This window comes from Rhinoderma darwinii, chromosome 2 (genome assembly GCF_050947455.1).
Source record: "Rhinoderma darwinii isolate aRhiDar2 chromosome 2, aRhiDar2.hap1, whole genome shotgun sequence".
Taxonomy (NCBI): Eukaryota; Metazoa; Chordata; class Amphibia; order Anura; family Rhinodermatidae; genus Rhinoderma; species Rhinoderma darwinii.
This window is the reverse complement of record NC_134688.1, coordinates 314,594,098-314,613,047: the sequence shown is the minus strand read 5'-3', so window position 1 is coordinate 314,613,047 and position 18,950 is coordinate 314,594,098. Positions and strand designations below refer to the sequence as shown.

Below are 18,950 nucleotides of genomic sequence, written 5' to 3'. Positions count from 1 at the left end.
GTCTCCATATTTGAAGAGACATAACTTTTTTATTTTTCTGTGGATGCAGTTGTATGAGAGCTTTTTTTCTGCGGGACGACTTGTAGATTTTATTGGTACAATTTTTGAGTACGTGCGACTTTTTGATCACGTTATCACTTTTTTTTAAATGCAGGATTCACAGAAAAAAGCAATTCTTGCATTGTTTTTTATTTTATTTTTTACGGCGTTCGCCGAGCGAGTTAAATGTAATAGCTTTATAGGCAAGGTGTTTACGGATGCGGCGATACCAAATATGTGTAATTTTTTTTATATAATAAAGCAATTTGTAAGGGTTAAAAGTGGGTTTTTCATTTTGTTTTCACTTATTTATTAACTTTTTAAAACTTTTATACTAGTACCACTAGGGGACTTCACTATGGGATTATCCGATCGCTTTTATAATACACTGCAAAACTTCTGTATTGCAGTGTATTACTGCCTGTCCGCGTAAAACGGCCAGGCATCTGCTAGGCATGGCCTAGCAGGCTTTAACTAGAGGCAGACCTGGGGGGCTTTATTAGGCCCCCAGCTGCCATAGAAGACACTGGCACCCTGCGATCTTATAGCAGGGTGCCGATGGAGTGAGTGAGGGAGCTCCCTCCCTTTCAAAAACACTCAGATGCGGCGCTCGCTATTGAGTGCCGCATCTGAGGCGTTAAACGGGCTTGTTTGATACAGATATCGATCTTGCCCGTTAGAGCAGGGCAGAGTACAGGGAGATTTAACTGCTGCCTGCTCTATTTATTCTGATGCAGCGCCGTAAAAAGGCTATTCCATCGCAATAAAGCCCGTTAGTGGCCAGCGTAAAAACACTAATGGGCGGTTACTAACTGGTTAAAATTTGAGGCACCACTTGTAATTAGGCCCTGATGTTAGGGTAATGTGTAGGGTCATTTAAAGTGTAGGGACAGACTGTGTTAGCCGACTATACCTTTCAGACAGGGTCAGTAACAGGACTGAATATCTTTCCTGTTTCTCCTAGTGTTAGGCTGAGATAGGGACAGGCGTTTGCTGCTCTGTATCTATCCAGGCCTCCTATTGCTAACGATTGGGGCATTGCTACATCATAGTGGGTAGGATTTTTTAGTGTTATACTTTGGGGTGTTGTGTGGGTATACACCCTAGCTGCTCTGTACACAGTCTGGTTTGTGCATCCATATCTTTTAAAAGAAACAATTAAAAGGTTAAATTAAATTTTTTTGGGCTACCTCTGCTGCTCTGGTCCTTTGCTAGAAACCACAGTGCCAGCGACTGGGCCTGTTCGTGCTAGGGTACTGGAAAATTAATGCCATCTGGCTTAAATGTGGTGGATGGTTTCCTTATAGAGACTGCCCTTACCAAACACTTTCATTTTAAATCGGAATTCTGTTGGGAAATGTATTGAACAGGATGCCATGAAAGCATATCTTCAGGGTTTCCTTATTCAAAAAATAAATCGTTCTAAATATCAGCTCAGTCAACTAGGTCAGGAACTCCAACATCGTGTACGGGATATGGAATCTGTGTATATATCTGAACGCAGTTCAGTGGCAGCAGTAACATGGAGGGAGGCACAGGAGAGGTTAACTGCATATACCTTAGAATCTGCAAAGAGATGCTTAGCTAAACAATTGTTTTTGAAAGAGCCTGACAAAGCAGGGCATATGTTTGCCATGGTTGCCAGGGCTCAAATGGGCTACTCCTATATCTCTTCGATAAGAAACGCTGCAGATGACATTCTGACAAAATACTTCAGGTATCATAAATAACTTTCAGAGGTTTTATACTGCTTTATATTCTTCCAGGCTGACCAAGACATGCCCTCATATTGTCCAGTATCTTGGAAAAGTGTCTCTCCCGAAGCCCAAAGGGACTCTCTGAATGCTCTCTTGCAATTAGAGAAATTTAATCTGGCTGTGGCTGCTTTACCCAATAACAAAGGCCCCGGGGCTTGATGGCCTACCGGACAAGCTTTATAAGAAATATTGTGACATAGTACTGCCTAAACTAATGGATGTGTTCCAAGACGCCTCAGCCCGCAGTCCACTTCCTGATTCTATGCAGGATGCGATTATGATTGTACTGCCAAAGTTGGGTAAGGATCCCTTGTCCCCTGCTTTATATCATCCTATATCTTTATTGCCAATTGAAATCTTAGGCAAAATATTAGCCACCAAATTATCTTGAGTGACTACGAGCCTTATTCATTCTGATCAGACCAGCTTTAATCCAGCCAAGTTTACTGCCATTAACATATTGCGACTGTATCCTTCTTGCAAATCCCTACTGAAAGAGTGCGAGAGTAGTATGCTCATTGGAAGCTGCTAAAGTATTGTACAGCGTCGTATGGGATTTTTTTATGGACTGTATTGGACCTATGACACATATCCTGGATTAAACTGCCATATGGGGCTTCCAAGGCTAGGATGAAAGTTAATGGCTATCTTTACCCTACATTTACTTTGGGAAGAGAAACCTGGCAGGAATATCACCCAGCTTCATTCATCTTCGCTAGGGTCAAAGACTTTGGCTGCTATTATACATTCTGACTCAGGAATAGTTAGGCTTAACCCCTTAACGACTGCCCACCGTCTTTTGACGTCAGGCGGTGCAGGTACTCAGTCTACAGCGACGCCTTTTGGCGTCGCTGTAGTAGAGGGGGTTTAACGGCACCCTGGTGACATCTGCACTAAAAACCGGCTGTAAGTAACAGGTCCGGTTCTTAGTGCAGCCATCAGGACCTGCCGATTTCGTCGTAACAGCACGTGACCGCTGTGACAGCCAATCACAGCGGTCACATGCTGTTACTGCGTACAGAGCCGGGAGTGTCTAAATGACAGCTCCTGCTCTAAGAACGAGCTGTTGCTAGCAGCTCTGTTCTTAGAGCAGTGATCAGGAGCCAATAGTATTGGTTCCTGATCTTTTGTGATCACTATGAGATCCAATCATAGTGATCACTACTGTAAAATAAAAGTAAAAACATATATCTGTTTCTCCTCACTGTTCTAGCTTTGGAGAGAAACAGATACAAGTGTGTCAGTGTCCCCACACAAAATCACTTGTCCCTTACACAGTTTATTTAAAAAAAACACATTTTTTTCAGTATTTTATAGTATATAGTATATACATATATATATATAAATATAAATATATTTACTGTATATACTAAGAATCGTACTATAAACTACTTTCTTTTTAGGGTACGCTGTTAGACGGCGTGTACGCTGTTAGGCCTCATGCACACGACCGTAGTCGTGTGCACGGCCGTGATTTTCGGGTCGGCCGGCTGCGGACTGTCAGCCGCAGGCCGCCCGCAAATCGCGGGACATGCACATGGCCGCCACCATTGTTTTCAATGAGCCCGGACCGCAGAACAGGGCCGTAATAAGACATGCCCGTTCTTTCTGCAGTCCGGGCTCCCGGGCCGTGCAAGGACCGCAAAAACTACGGTCGTGTGCATGTCCCCATAGAAAAGAATGGGGCTGCAATTCTCCCGTGGATTTTCGGGGGAATTGCGGCCGCAAAAACACGTTCGTGTGCATGGGGCCTTAGACGGCGTAGGGTGCTGTTCTGGGCTTGGGTTTACGGTTTGTGTTAGGCGTAGGGTTTAGGTTTAGGTTTGAAAAAAAAAAAAACTTAAAAAAAACAATTAAAAAAAAAAAAGTTTCATTCTTTTAGTGTTCTTAGTTGATTAGGCTTCATGCACACAACCGTGCTCGTAATTACGACTCGTAATTACAAGCACGGCCGGGCACGGCCGGCCGCGGGCAGCCGGCCGCTTTTGCGAGCCGTGCTGTCATTATAAAGTATAGCAGCACGGCCCGTAAAATAGAAAAATAGGTACCCGTGGGTAACAGAAGTCTATGAGCCCGTTATTGCAGGTCGTAATTACGACCCGCAATAACGGGTGTTTTTACGGTCGTGTGCATGAGGCCTTAGTTGATTAAAAAAAAATTGAAACCGCTAGTTCCATTTATTATTTGCGGTTTAGACTGTATTATCATTATGGCTGCCAGAAGATACAGCGTTGAGGAAGCCTATCAGATGCTATGCTCAGATACGGATTCTGCATCTGAAGTTGAGCTTCTAGGGTATGTTCACACGGCCTATTTACGGACGTAAATCGGGCGTTTTTGCCCCGAATTACGCCCGAAAATAGCGCCTCAATAGCGCTGACAAACATCTGCCCATTGAAAGCAATGGGCAGACGTTTGTCTGTTCACACGAGGCGTATATTTACGCGCCGCTGTCAAAAGACGGCGCGTAAATAGAGGCCCGCGTCAAAGAAGTGACCTGTCACTTCTTTGACCGTAATTAGAGCCGTTATTCATTGACTCCAATGAATAGCAGCGCTAATTACGCCCCTAATTGACGCGGCGTTCAAGCGCCTGCACATGCCGGTACGGCTGAAATTACGGGGATGTTTTCAGGCTGAAACATCCCCGTAATTTCAGCCGTAACGGACGCCCTCGTGTGAACATACCCTTAGGGTATGTGCACACGTAGTGACCAAAAACGTCTGAAAATACGGAGCTGTTTTCAAGGGAAAACAGACCCTGACTTTCAGACGTTTTTTGAGCAACTCACGGTTTTCGCTGCGTTTTCGCTGCGTTTTTTACGTCCGTTTTTGGAGCTGTTTTCATTGGAGTCTATGAGAAAACGGCTCCAAAAACGTCCAAAGAAGTGTCCTGCACTTCTTATGACGAGGCTGTATTTTTACGCGTCGTCGTTTGACAGTTGTCAAACGACGACGCGTAAATGACAGGTTGTCTGCACAGTACGTCGGCAAACCCATTCAAATGAATGGGCAGATGTTTGCCGACGTATTGTAGCCCTATTTTCAGACGTAAAACGAGGCATAATACGCCTCGTTTACGTCTGAAAATAGGTCGTGTGAATCCAGCCTTACTTGAAAGCGACAGCGAAAGTGTCGCTTCAAGGGATTCTATGGATATGAGACCCAGCACCAGTGATATGGGAGACGGCGCAGTTGCCACAACGTCCGTTCAAAGTGCAGCCCCTGAAATTGCACAACCCCACCAAACCGATTTAGTGTGGGAACCCACGAGTTTATTTTCTCCCACCATAAATGACTTTATTGCTACTCCTGGCATAAGTCCCAATGTCAGTAATTTTTCACCACTAAATTATTTTAATATTTTTATTACGGACCAAGTTTTGGAACATTTTGTGCAGGAAACAAATTTGTATGCCAGGCAGTACATTGCCAATAAGCCTTCGTCACCTAATGCCAGGTTGTGGAATCCCACAAATTTCAAAGGGTGTCTCTCATTCCGTCAATTCATACCCTCAAAAACTGCAAAATACGGGGTAAAGATCTACAAGTTATGTGAAAGCACTACTGGCTACACATGTGCATTTAAGATCTTCGAGGGTAAAGACAGTGAATTTAATCCACCAGGGTGCCCTCCAAATATTGGTACCACTGGTAAGATTGTGTGGGATTTAATTGGCCCTTTCCTACACAAGGGGTATCATGTATACACGGACAGTTTTTATACCAGTGTGCCATTGTTTAGCGCCCTTCATTGTGCCAACACCGGAGCCTGTGGCACAATACGCAGGAATCGCAAAGGTTTCCCACGTCAACTTGTGGATAAAAAACTACGAAAGGGGGAGTCATGCACTTTTCAAATTGAGAAGATGCTGGCTTTAAAATTTCGTGACCGCAAGGACGTCTACATGATCAGCACTGTCCATTCAAATGCAACAGCAACTATTAGAGAACGTGGGGCCTCTGCAGATAGACAAAAGCCTGTGTGTGTCATCGGCTATAACAAATTCAGGTTGCGATGCAGAACGCATTTGTCCTGTACAAAAAATCAGCGGGCAGTGCGACATTCTTTGAATTTCAGGAGAAAGTGATTGAAGATCTCCTATTTCAATCTGCAGACCAGAGAGTAGTCCATGAGTCAGAGGATGTACACTGACTTGTTGAAAAACATTTTTTACACCCCATCCCTTCAACATCTAACCAAAAATACCCCAAAAAATGGTGTCGGGTCTGCAGCAAACGAGGACAGCGAAGTGAGTTACGATATTATTGTTCCGCTTGTCCTTCCAACCCTGGTCTATGCATAAGTCCCTGTTTTGTCCTTATCAATACACTATGGGCTTTATTACAGTTTTGTTCGGGTTTTTGGTGGACCTCTTACACCCGACAATACTTCTAGAAATAGCGACATTAATTTGGGGAGTAGTGGTCCTTTACTGTATCTATACATACGGTGTGGGACACTGCCCCTTTATATATTCCACAGGTGATTGGTTGTTTTGTGCACATGGCGGTTCCTACCTTGCCGGGCAGGGGTTTGTTATGGTGTACCGCGTCACTTGGCACATTCGTCCCTTATATAGGGATTGATGGAGCTAAAGAGACGTTGTATGTCCAGTCACTTTGAATAATAAAGTCATTACAGCCCTACAAATTTTCTTTCATCCTGTGAACAAGCTCTAGTTTTCCACATAGCTGGATACATTCTTCCTCCTTTTTTTGGGATATATTGCCTTTTTCCGCCAACAGTTTAATACATTTTCCCACTCTAACTTACTATATATCAGAGCGGGTTGATATACATAATGTCTATGAACTGACATGATTTCAGGACAGCTGCTTTCTTAGCACGACATAGTCATAGGGTGTAGAAACTGTTAGGGACATCTATTTCTCAATCTAGAAAAGTAGAATCCTCCCATTTTCAAAGCAAAATGTGTGTCCTGAAAGCCTCCGGGTGCTCCCTTCCTTTTGGGTCCTGCCGTGTGTCCAGGAAACACATTAGGGCCACAATGGGGATATTTTTGATCACAGGAGAAACAGGGTGATACATTTTCTGGTGCATTTCCTTATTCTCATGTCCTCTGTACAAGAAATCTGACCTTAAAATGACACATTTGTGAAAAAAAGTGAAATAAATTTTTCTTTCCACCTGCTTTGCATTAATTCCTGCGAAAACTGTGGTGTCAAAATACTTAGTACACACCTAGATGAATACCTTAAGCGGTCTAGTTTTCAAAATGTGGTCATTTATGGGGAGTTTCTATCTTTTTGGCAGCTCAGTGCCTCTATAAATGTGTAATGGGACCTGAAACATTTTCAAGCAAAATGTGTGTCCTGAAAGTCTTCGGGTGCTACCTCCCTTTCGGGCCCTTCCGTGTGTCCAGGCAACGCATTTGGGTCACAATGGGGGCATTTTTGAAAACGGGAGAAACAGGGTGATAGATTTTGGGGGGTGTTTTTTCATTCTGATGGTTGCTTTACAAAGAAATCGGTCTTCAAAGTGATACTTTTATATAAAAAGTGTTTTTGTTTTTTATTTCACCTGCTATACATTAAATTTAGCAAAAAACTGTGGGGTCAAAATACTCACTACACCCCTAGATAAATACCTTAAGGTGTCTAGTTTTCTAAATGGGGTCGTTTATGGGGAGTTTCTATCGTTCTGGTAGTTCAAAACCTCTCCAAATGTACAGTGGGGCCTAAAACATTTTCAAGCAAAAATGAGACCTGAATGCCTCCGGTTGCTCCCTTCCTTTCGGGCCCTGCCGTGTGTCCAGGCAACGCATTAGGGTCACAATGTGGGCATTTTTGAAAACAGGAGAAACAGGGTGATAGATTTTGGGGTGCATTTCTTCATTCTCATGGTCGCTTTACAAAGAAATCGGTCTTCAAAGTGATAATTTTATGAAAAAAGTGAAATTATATGTTTTTACGCCTGCTTTGCATGAATTCTTACAAAAAAACTGTGGGGTCAAAATACTTACAACACCCCTTAATAAATACGTTAAGGGGTGTAGTTTTCAAAATGGTGTCACTTGTGGGGGTTTCCACCATTCTGACACCTATGAGCCTCTGAAAACCTGGCTTGGTGCAGGAAAACAAAATGTACTTCAAAATGTATAAAATCATGACTAAACTTGTAAGTCTTCTAAATTGCTCAAAAAAAAAATTTTTTTTTCAAAAGTGCTGCCAAAATAGAGTAAAGCGATGGAAATATATATTTAATAAAAAAAATTGTACAGTATGTATGTACATATGTGACATATTGCAGTTAAAAATAGGGAAAAATTATAATTTTTACAAAATTTCTTAAATTTTTCTATTTTTTCATTAATTTCCGAAAAAAGGAATCAGTCTACTTTTACCACTAAAATAAAGTACAACATGTGACAAAAAAACTATGTCAGAATTACTTGGATATTCAAAACTTTCGCACAGTTATTCTCTGATAAAGTCAGACATACCAGATTTAACAAATCTGGCTTGGTCATTAAGGTCTTTTCAGGCCCGGTCATTAAGGGGTTAAAGGAGGGGTCCTGTAAGATAAGGTAACCCTTTACGCAGACTATATGTTGTTGTTCCTAGAAAATACCTCTTCGTTGATAACTGCTATCTCCCTAAATAATGACTATGGTAGCTTTTCTGGGCTCTCCAAGTTTGTACCGATACCTGTAAATAATCCAGATCTTTTGCTGGACTCCAATCTAATACCATTGGTGTGCGTATCTACTTTTAAATACCTTGGTATCCAGATCTCCACAGACCCGACTCATTTTGAGGACCGGAACTTCTCCCCTCTACTGGTGAGCTTTTAACACAAGCTAGTGACATGGTGTAAGTTATCTTTATCAGTGGTGGATAGAGTGAATAAAAATTATTTGGATGCCCAAGCTCTTATAATTACTCAAAACTCACCAGTATGGATCCCGTAGCATTTAATTTACAAAGTTGATAGGATGAATAGGGATTTGTTATGGAGGAATGGTACAGTTTGAATTACTATAGAAATTGCAGCTGGTGAAAGATGAAGGTGGCCTTGCACTTGCGACCCTCTCTTCACTTGTCTCCGCCTAGATTCTGCAGCCATCTTTAGATATAGGAGAGAGCGAGCGAGAGAGCAAAAGAGCGAGAGAAACAATCTCTCGACTGGTCCCCGTCTGGACTCTGCAGCCAGTTCTTGATACAGGTGGAGGTACCAGAGCTGGGACCCACATCTAACAGACATTTTTGGCATTTCCTTGGGATACGCCATAAATGTCTAAGATTGGAAAATGCCTTCAATACAATACCGTGAAATCAAGTCGATTCAGAGTCGCTCACTTTTCCTTTTCTTCTTCATTCAGCCCAGATTGCCCTGGCACCTTCTCCCGACTACGAATCGCCTCTGCAGAATTTGCAACACAACTATCTTTGGCTTCTCACCTCTCCACCCTCTCCAAAAACCTCACCATTTATAGTGCCCCAGATGGAAATAATGGCCTCTCAGTGCCTCAAACAGTCCCCCAACCCCCTCTGGTAGATAGTGTGCCACACAGCCCCTCCCTTGTGGACAGTGCCACACAGCCCCTATGTAGACCATGCCACACAGCCCCCCTGTATATAGTGCCACACAGCTCCGCAAACATAAAAAAATTCTACTGACCTAGTCCCGCTTCACGATGGATGGAGCTGCTCCACAGCTTCAGGAAGCGGAGACGGGACCCTTGCTTAGGCTTGCGCAAGGATTCCTCCTAGTGAATTATAGGCTGCAGACCTAAAGTGGCCTGCAGCCTATAGTATTCAATTGTATCTGTGTCCGGAGGATGCAGATATAATTTAATGTCGCAGTCGATAGCACCAGGGCTCCCAGTTGCTAGCGACGCCACCGGGCATAAATATTATGGGCCAGGCGGCCCTGACTACAAGATTAAGCAGTGGGGCAGGGAGACAATGTCTCTCTGCTCCTGTAATGACGGGGTAAGGAGACAGACAGGTGAGCCCTAATCTACCCGCCACTCAGTCCCTGCCTACTTGCACGACCCGTCCTAGGCGACGGCGTACAACTGGACGACGGTCCCTACGCTCAATACGTGCACGAGAGACAAACAGACAAGGGTACACAGAAGCTAAGGGAAATGGGGCAGTTGCCCACGGCAACACCGTGAGCAACAAGAGTAGTAAACGAGCCGAGTCAAACCAGGAGTGTACGAGGTACCAAACGCAGAGCAGGAGCGTAGTCAGTAAAGCCAGGGTCAAAATGAAGCGGAGGTCAATAGTAATAGCTGGAACAGCAGAGCCAGGAAACAAGAGAGAATCACAGGCAAAGACAAGAAGCAAATGAAGGTATACATAGACCTAGGGCGGGAGCTAGAACCGTCTGGCCAGGCTGTGATGGGTTCTCCCACTCCTCAGCCTACCAGCCTGCGTGGTAGCAGATCGAGTCACTCTAACAGACCTAGGAGCAGATTCAGACTGATTAACCACGGGCGTCGACACAGAAGCTGTGTCTGGCAGATGCTTTACAGCTCCGCTGCCGGATAAAAGCAGCTAGCTGCCTGGGCTCACCGGAGGAAGTTTCGGAGGGCCAGTCAGACACTGGTCTTATCTCCGGTCTTTACAATTGCTCTCTAAGTGAATGAAACACATCTCCATCCCATTTAACGCTAAACTGGATTGGGCAATCGGTCCCATAGAACCAGGCCAGTGGGAGGTCATTTTATAGTTGGTGCCAAAGTTATCCCTTAGCGAACCACATATATTGTTCCAAATGTTTCTCTCACACAGAGTATATAGGACACTGCCATTCCTTTAAAAAATTGGAGTTCGTGACTCTTGTACAGTTAGGTCCAGAATTATTTGGACAGCGACACGATTAGGACTCTGCATGCCACCACATTGGATTTGAAATGAAATAACGGAGATGCAATTGAAGTGTAGACTTTCAGGTTTAATTCAAGGGGTTGAACAAAAATATTCTGTGAAACATTTAGGAATTGCAACTATTTTTCTACACAGCCTCCTCATTTCAGGGACTCAAAAGTAATTGGACAAATTAACATTACCATTAATAAAATGTTTTTTTTTTAAATACTTTGTAGAGAATCCTTTGCGTGCGATGACTGCCGGAAGTCTGGAAACCATAGACATCACAAAAATGCTGGGTTTCCTCCTTTGTGATGCCTTGCAAGGCCTTTACTGCAGCTGTCTTCAGTTGTTGCTTGTTTGTGAGTCTTTCTGCCTTAAGTTTTGTCTTAAGCATGTGAAATGCATGCTCGATCGGGTTGAGATCTGGTGATTTACTTGGCCATTGCAGAATATTCCTCTTCTTTGCCTTAAAAAACTCCTTGGTTGCTTAGGCAGTATGTTTTGGGTCATTGTCCATCTGTACTGTGAAGCGAGGCCCAAACAACCTTGCTGCATTTGGTTGAATCTGAGAAGAAAGTATATCCCTGAACACTTCAGAATTCATCCAGCTGCTTCTGTCTTCAGTCACATTGTCAATAAACACTAGTGACCCAGTGCCTTTCGCAGCCATGCATGCCCATGCCATCACACTGCCTCCACCATGTTTTACAGAAGATGGGGTGTGCTATGGATCATGAGCCGTTCCAAGTCTTTTCCATACTTTCTTCCTCTCATCATTCTGGTACAGGTTGATCTTAGTTTCATCTGTCCGAAGAATGCGGTTCCGGAACTGGGCTGGCTTCTTTAGATGTTTGGCAAAGTCTAATCTGGCCTTTCCATTTTTGAGGCGGACTAATGATTTGCACCTTATGGCGAACCCTCTGTATTTGCACTCATCAAGTCTTCTCTTTATGGTAGACATAGCTACTGATACACCTACTTCTAGGAGAGTGTTTTTCACTTGGGTAGATGTTGTGAAGTGGTTTTTCTTCACTATGGAAAGGATTCTGCAATCATCCACCACTGCTGTCTTCCATGGACGCCCAAGCCTTTTGGAGTTCATGAGATCACCAGTGCGCTCTTTTATTTCAAGTTTGACCTCATGTTGTGGGTTCACAGCAACAGCTTCCAAATGCAAATGCCACACCTGAAATCAACTCCAGATCTTTTACCTGCTTAATTGATGATGGATTAATGAGGGAACAGCCCATGCAGCCCATTAAATAGCTTTTGACATAACTGTCCAATTACCTTTGGTTGCGAGAATACCATGTATGGTACAGCAGCTAATCGCATAATATTGGCTTGACAAAAGTTTCCCATCTTGTAAAGGATCTGCCAGGCACAACTTCTGTGTATACACCCATCGATAATCAGTCTGCATCTGAGTCTATGTCTCTGAGACTGACTCTAGCTTCCACCACTCAGGATGGCAGGCTTAGGAGTGGGAGAGCCTATCGCTGCCTGGCCAGACGGAGCTAGCTCCCGCCCTCGGTCTATTTATACCTGCCTTTCCTGTTCCTCCTTTGCTTGTGATTCTTCTCGTGTGGTTTCCTGGCCCAGCTACAGCTTCTAACTATTTGATCCTGCTCCATACTGACCCTGGCTTTCTGACTACTCTCCTGCTCTGCGTTTGGTACCTCGTGCACTCCTGGTTTGACTCAGCTGGGCTGGGTCTAAAAATATTAAGGCCGATGCACTGTCGTGTAGCTTCATGGCCAGCCCTCCTTCGGAGGAAGATCCTGCTTGTATTTTGCCCCCTGGTATAATCATTTCTTCTATTGATTCTGATTTAGTCTCTGAAATTGCAGCTGATCAAGGTTCAGCTCCCGGGAACCTTCCTGAGGACAAGCTGTTTGTTCCCCTGCAATACCGGCTAAGGGTACTTAGGGAAAATCATGACTCCGCACTATCTGGTCATCCAGGCGTCCTGGGTACTAAACACCTCATTGCCAGAAACTATTGGTGGCCTGGGTTGCCTAAAGACGTTAAGGCCTACGTCGCCGCTTGTGAGGTTTGTGCTAGGTCCAAGACTCCCAGGTCCCGACCAGCGGGCTTACTACGTTCTTTGCCCATTCCCCAGAGACCTTGGACCCATATCTCCATGGATTTTATCACCGATTTGCCTCCATCTCAAGGCAAGTCGGTGGTGTGGGTGATAGTAGACCGCTTCAGTAAGATGTGCCACTTTGTGCCCCTGAAGAAACTACCCAATGCCAAGACGTTAGCTACCTTGTTTGTCAAACACATCCTGCGTCTCCATGGGGTCCCTGTCAATATTGTTTCGGACAGAGGGGTACAATTTGTTTCATTGTTTTGGAGAGCCTTCTGTAAAAAGTTGGAGATTGATCTGTCCTTCTCCTCTGCCTTCCATCCTGAAACTAATGGTCAAACTGAGAGGACTAATCAATCTCTAGAACAATATTTAAGGTGCTTTATCTCTGACTGTCAATATGATTGGGTCTCATTCATTCCCCTTGCCGAATTTTCCCTTAATAACCGGGTCAGTAACTCGTCAGGGGTCTCCCCCTTTTTCTGTAATTTTGGGTTTAATCCACGGTTCTCCTCCGTTTCACCTGGTAGTTCCAACAATCCCGAGGTAGAGGTCGTTCATCGGGAACTGTGCACAGTCTGGGCCCAGGTTCAGAAGAACCTAGAGGCGTTCCAGAGCGTACAAAAAACTCAGGCTGATAGAAGACGTTCTGCTAACCCCTTGTTTATGGTCGGGGATCTGGTGTGGTTATCGTCTAGGAACTTGTGCCTTAAGGTCCTGTCCAAGAAGTTTTCTCCCCGGTTTATTGGGCTGTATAAGGTCATTGAAGTCCTCAATCCTGTCTCCTTCCGACTGGAGTTGCCCCCATCTTTTCGTATACACGACGTGTTTCATGCCTCCCTTAAACGCTGCTCCCCGTCCTTGGCTCCCTCGAGGAGACCTCCTGTTCCCGTTCTCACCCCTGAGGGGGTGGAATTCGAGGTGGCCAAGATTGTGGACAGCAAGATGGTCCAAGGCTCCCTCCAGTACCTGGTCCATTGGAGAGGATACGGGCCTGAGGAGAGGACTTGGGTACCCGCCCGGGATGTTCACGCTGGTGTATTGGTCAGGAGGTTCCACCTTCGTTTCCCCAATAAACCAGGTCCACTTAGAAAGGGTCCGGTGGCCCCTCATAAAAGGGGGGGTACTGTAAAGGATCTGCCAGGCACAACTTCTGTGTATACGCCCATAGATAATCAGTCTGCACCTGAGTCTATGTCTCTGAGACTGACTCCAGCTTCCACCACTCAGGATGGCAGGCTTAGGAGTGGGAGAGCCTATCGCTGCCTGGCCAGACGGAGCTAGCTCCCGCCCTCTGTCTATTTATACCTGCCTTTCCTGTTCCTCCTTTGCTTGTGATTCTTCTCGTGTGGTTTCCTGGCCCAGCTACAGCTTCTAACTATTTGATCCTGCTCCATACTGACCCTGGCTTTCTGACTACTCTCCTGCTCTGCGTTTGGTACCTCGTGCACTCCTGGTTTGACTCGGCTCGTTCACCACTCTTGTTGCTCACGGTGTTGCCGTGGGCAACTGCCCCATTTCCCTTTGCTTTGTATTCCCTTGTCTGTTTGTCTCATGCACTTACTGAGCGTAGGGACCGCCGCCCAGTTGTACCCCGTCGCCTAGGGCGGGTCGTTGCAAGTAGGCAGGGACAGAGTGGCGGGTAGATTAGGGCTCACTTGTCCGTTTCCCTACCCCCGTCATTACACATCTGTGATGGAATTCATTGCTAAGGTTAACTGGCTAATCTCTTTTGAACAGGGGAATATACAGTGATGAGAAAAAAGTACATGTTTTTACGTATCAGGACATTAAAAAAAATAATCTTGTCCTTAGAATGCTTTCTCATGCACTGCTTCGGATGGGTAGCAGATCCCTTGCAGTCTGGGATATGTTAGGAATATGCAGATTCTGATACTCGTACACTACAACACCTGACACGTCTCCTGGAATATTAAGAGTCTTTAAAAGGGATTATCCAATTAAGAAAGCCCATTTCCATATATCCTATTAAGGAATTTGAGGTAAAAGTGGCAGTCCTCTGTAACTATTTTCCGCTCTGGGAACTCTTCATAAAACATAACCTTTATTCATTCTTCAGATTAAAATACTCTAGGTAATTCTTTTGTACAGTATATAAATACCTCTGACATAACTAGAGTTGAATCAAATAAGCAATTCACAATTATCACCTGGAGTGTCCATAAAATTATATCTAGATGTCGTGGTACCATACGCCATGCATGGAGAAGCTCCAGGGATACAAAAAAATTCTCTCACACACAATTAGTGTAATTTCTAAGCACCAAATACTGTATGAAAGGATCACTGGGGGTTAGGAGGACAATTTGTGATCTTCTTATTGTCAAATGGAAATTTCTAACAATTAGGGATTACCCAACTTAGAGAACCACTTTAATGAGAAATTTTGACTGCTTTGGTAAATAATTATAGCCCACATTTGAAACTCCTTCAAGAAACACGCTTACTTGTAACTAAAGTTAGAGCCCGTAGGGGGTCTTGCTGCTGGTCTATATGTCGCTTCAATATACCACTACAACTGTGGTAGGCGAATTGTGGAGGCAGATAGATTACTGTGTCACATATACTTAATTTATTTTTGTTAGCATTTATAACCAACCTCCAGAAAATGTCCAAATGATTAATGATCTTAAAGTTGTTCGTAGATGGTTTTGGTCCTTCCCCTCATCTACTCCTGGGTGATTTTAATTTACTTTTCTATCCCGAGGTAGATCATCTGGGGGGGGGGATACTGTAGAGGGCTAATCTCCCCTGACAACTTTGCTTCAACCTACCATTTCCAAGAGTTTTCCACTATCACACTTTTTATGTCACTCCACAGATCACAGGTAATTCTTCAATATAGATTAGGCATTTGGAAATGCTTCCTGGATTTTTGGAGACTCCAGAGGCTGTGAGCCTTCATTAAAGGTATAGGATGGCTTTAAGGCCTTAATTACAGGGATGATCATACATGCCCTATTTTTCCCCTAGATCTGGGCTCAATCTGCTGTGGCTACATGCTGAAGCTGAATTAGCTGCAGCTGAATTGGAGTATATTTCAGAGACTCCACACACTGTTGAATGCAAATATAGTAGTTTCATAGTTGTAATTAGATTACACAGCTTTGTTTAACAGACCTTCAGACCATCTCTGTGCCAGGAGCAGGATTCTAAAGTTATGCAGGCGTTTGGGATAGGAGTGATGTAATAGCTATCAGAAGGCACGAAGGTCCTTTTTATCTGGATTAACCTTACCTGAACTCCCATGAGAGAAACGTCATCTGCGTATGAAGACAATGACAGGCATCCGTTCTCTATCAGCATAATACACGTCCATTTGTAGCAAAACTAGAATCACAGCTCTTGACCTGGAAACACTTTAACCTACTTAAAACTGTGATTTAGCGATTCCATTGTTTCATATGGTGTCATTATCATTTACAGAGGCTTCATTTATTCTCCAGCAACAGCTTACTAAGGGAGGTCTTAATTTCCCCGTATTCCCCCGTTGGTCTGCTACATGCACCCTTTCTCTGACTAGCCTGCTACACACCCACACACCCCTTCCTACCCCTGGCCTTCCTACAGATCTTAAAGAGAACTCGCTCATTCGACAACATGGAAGGGTAGAGAGATTCTGACTAAATCCTAGATGCACCCTACAGTACTTTTACGTTTGATAAGGAATCCAGATTTTCAGGGATGTCCTTACCCATTCAATGAGATCAGGCTCCACTACTGTATAGTGGGGCCTAATTCCTCCTGACACACAGTTATTCTCATGCTGTTATGACATTTATCAGACATGGAATAATATGACCCTTTCCTTATTTTAATGTCCACTAAACCATTAAGGAATAAACAACCTCAAATTACACAATCTTACGCAAAACTACGGGATTACTCCCCTTTGCACACAGGAGTGACATATTTGGTATGTCACCTTGATGTCATATCAACGGACAATATCTTGTACTCATTAGTAGAAGCTGCTAGATATCTTCCCTCGGCCATATATTGGGAAATGGCATTCAAAATAATGCACAGAACTTGCATATCTGCTCACAGGGGATTCCTAATTGGAAAGGCCTGACCATAAGTCTGTGTAAGAGGTCTGCATGAGAGGACCCATATTTCAATTTGTGGTTCCTGCTAAACTATGCACGCCTTTTGGATGCAGGTAAACAAATTTGTCCTAGACTTGCCAAAAACTGCTCTTCTACATTTCAGCAGATGCACAATAAAGAAATTCTGCAGTATTGAATAGAGTTCTCCCCTCCTAATTTGAATATATTCCTGAACAAACTCTTTTCTATTCCGCATGGGTGTAAGCGGTGCTATGTAAAGAAGAGTAATGATTCTTTAAGTTGTGAGGGGAAATGTATTGCTCTTCTACAACACATATTACAACAAAGATCAAAGTCTGTTTTGGCCTTTAACACCTAGTACCTGACACCTATTTTCTTGTTAATGGGTTCTCACCTAGCTGGGGTATCGGCACATCCACAATATATTTCCTCTTTCCCTACCCCATTCCTACTATTTCTCAGGATTATGAGGTTATTCTGTATCTGAAAATCTTGTTGAAGACTCTCACACAATTGAACTGGCTCCTCAAATATCGTGACAGATGTATTGAGTCTTGACTAATTAAGCAAATCTGCTACTCCGAGGTGATTTTCATCCTCTTTTGTTAACATTATTGTGTTTCCTTTGCATTAAAGCGTAATCAAAACAGTTAGTGGAAAAAAAATAAAAAAAATTGCTTCACTCGCTTCCGATTTTATGATGTTCTGTCCAATAGGATAATGGACCTGTCCCTGTAATATGCTCCCCTTACCTTACCCATGGCAGAATATTCAGCTGACAGATTTGCCTTAGCAAGAATTGCAATATGTGTCACTGTGTCACTTCAGTTTGGCAAAATCTGAATTTAGCCTGAATGTAATCCTGTTTTTTTGCATTTAAATTCAGTCATATGCAAGTTAAAAACATTGCTAAAATTCTGTTTTGTCATCTAAAAGTGAACAGGAATTTTTGTTTACATAAATTTTAAAAATCCATATTTGCTGAAGCACAATGTTCCTACTTACATGTTACAGTTCCCATATTCTGTTCCATATATGTAGTTTGAAAAGCTGCTGAAACCATGTGGAAGTTCTGTCCACTCCTCAAAATGAACACCTGTCCCCAAGGAGTATGTTCCTTTTCCACAAGGGGTACATTCTTGCACTGCCATATCAAGGTATTGCCCTGCAGCACAGGAGAAGGCTAGGGAGAAAACAACAATTATTAAACATTTTAAAAGAAAGAAATGTTTTAATAAATTGCAATCTGTGACTGTTCAGCTGTTAGGGTATGTTCACACGATAACGACCATTACATCTGAAATTACGGAGCTGTTTTCAGGAGAAAACAGCTCTGTAATTTCAGGCGTAATTGCATGTACTCGCGTTTTGCGAGGTGTCAATTACGGCCGTAATTTGGAGCTGTTCTTCATTGGAATCAATGAAAAACGGCTCAAATTACGTCTCAAGAAGTGTCCTGCACTTCTTTTGACGAGCCGTCTTTTTTACGTGTCGTCGTTTGACTGTAGCGCGTAAATTACAGGTCGTCGGCACAGTACGTCGGCAAACCCATTCAAATGAATGGGCAGATGTTTGCTGACGTATTTGAGCCGTATTTTCAGACGTAAATCGAGGCTTAAAACGCCTCGTTTACGTCTGAAAATAGGTTGTGTGAACCCAGCCTTAAACTACAATTCCCAGCATGCCCAACATCCTAAATTCTAGTTTCGACCAAGGCTTCAAATTATTATTCTCCCAAGCAGAAGTCTCATGAACACATCAATTTTGACCTAGACTCCATTTAAGCACTCCATGTTTTGAAACACTTTATTCTGCCCTAGGAATATTGCTCTGTAATACAGCATGCATTGGAGTATGGCACAAAATATTCTCATTCAGTAAAATTAAGAGCAAATGAGTCTATGGGGTTTGATGGTTTAAAAAGTTTAAATTCAGTGATGGCTTTTACCAAATCTCATCCTCATTAACCACAGTCACAATGAACATATAAACACGTTTACATAATATGGTTAGTCTAAATGTAAGTCAAATTTGTGCAGCCTCTTTCTAAGGCCCCATGCACACGACCATAACAAAATCTATTCTATTGGCCGCGGACACCTTTCCGTATCGCTACGGATAGGTG

General features: G+C 43.5%; 1 protein-coding gene across 1 annotated transcript in view; it reads right to left on the bottom strand.

Moving 5' to 3' along the window:
• The window catches only part of ELAPOR1 (endosome-lysosome associated apoptosis and autophagy regulator 1), a 271,583-nt gene extending 253,592 nt beyond the window's left edge, over nucleotides 1-17,991 (bottom strand). Inside the window, exon 1 of the mRNA XM_075853543.1 lies at nucleotides 17,831-17,991. Coding sequence (XP_075709658.1) covers nucleotides 17,831-17,976 — 146 coding nt within the window. The 5' untranslated portion in view covers nucleotides 17,977-17,991. The remainder of the gene's footprint in view (nucleotides 1-17,830) is intronic.
• Nucleotides 17,992-18,950: the final 959 nt, after the last annotated feature.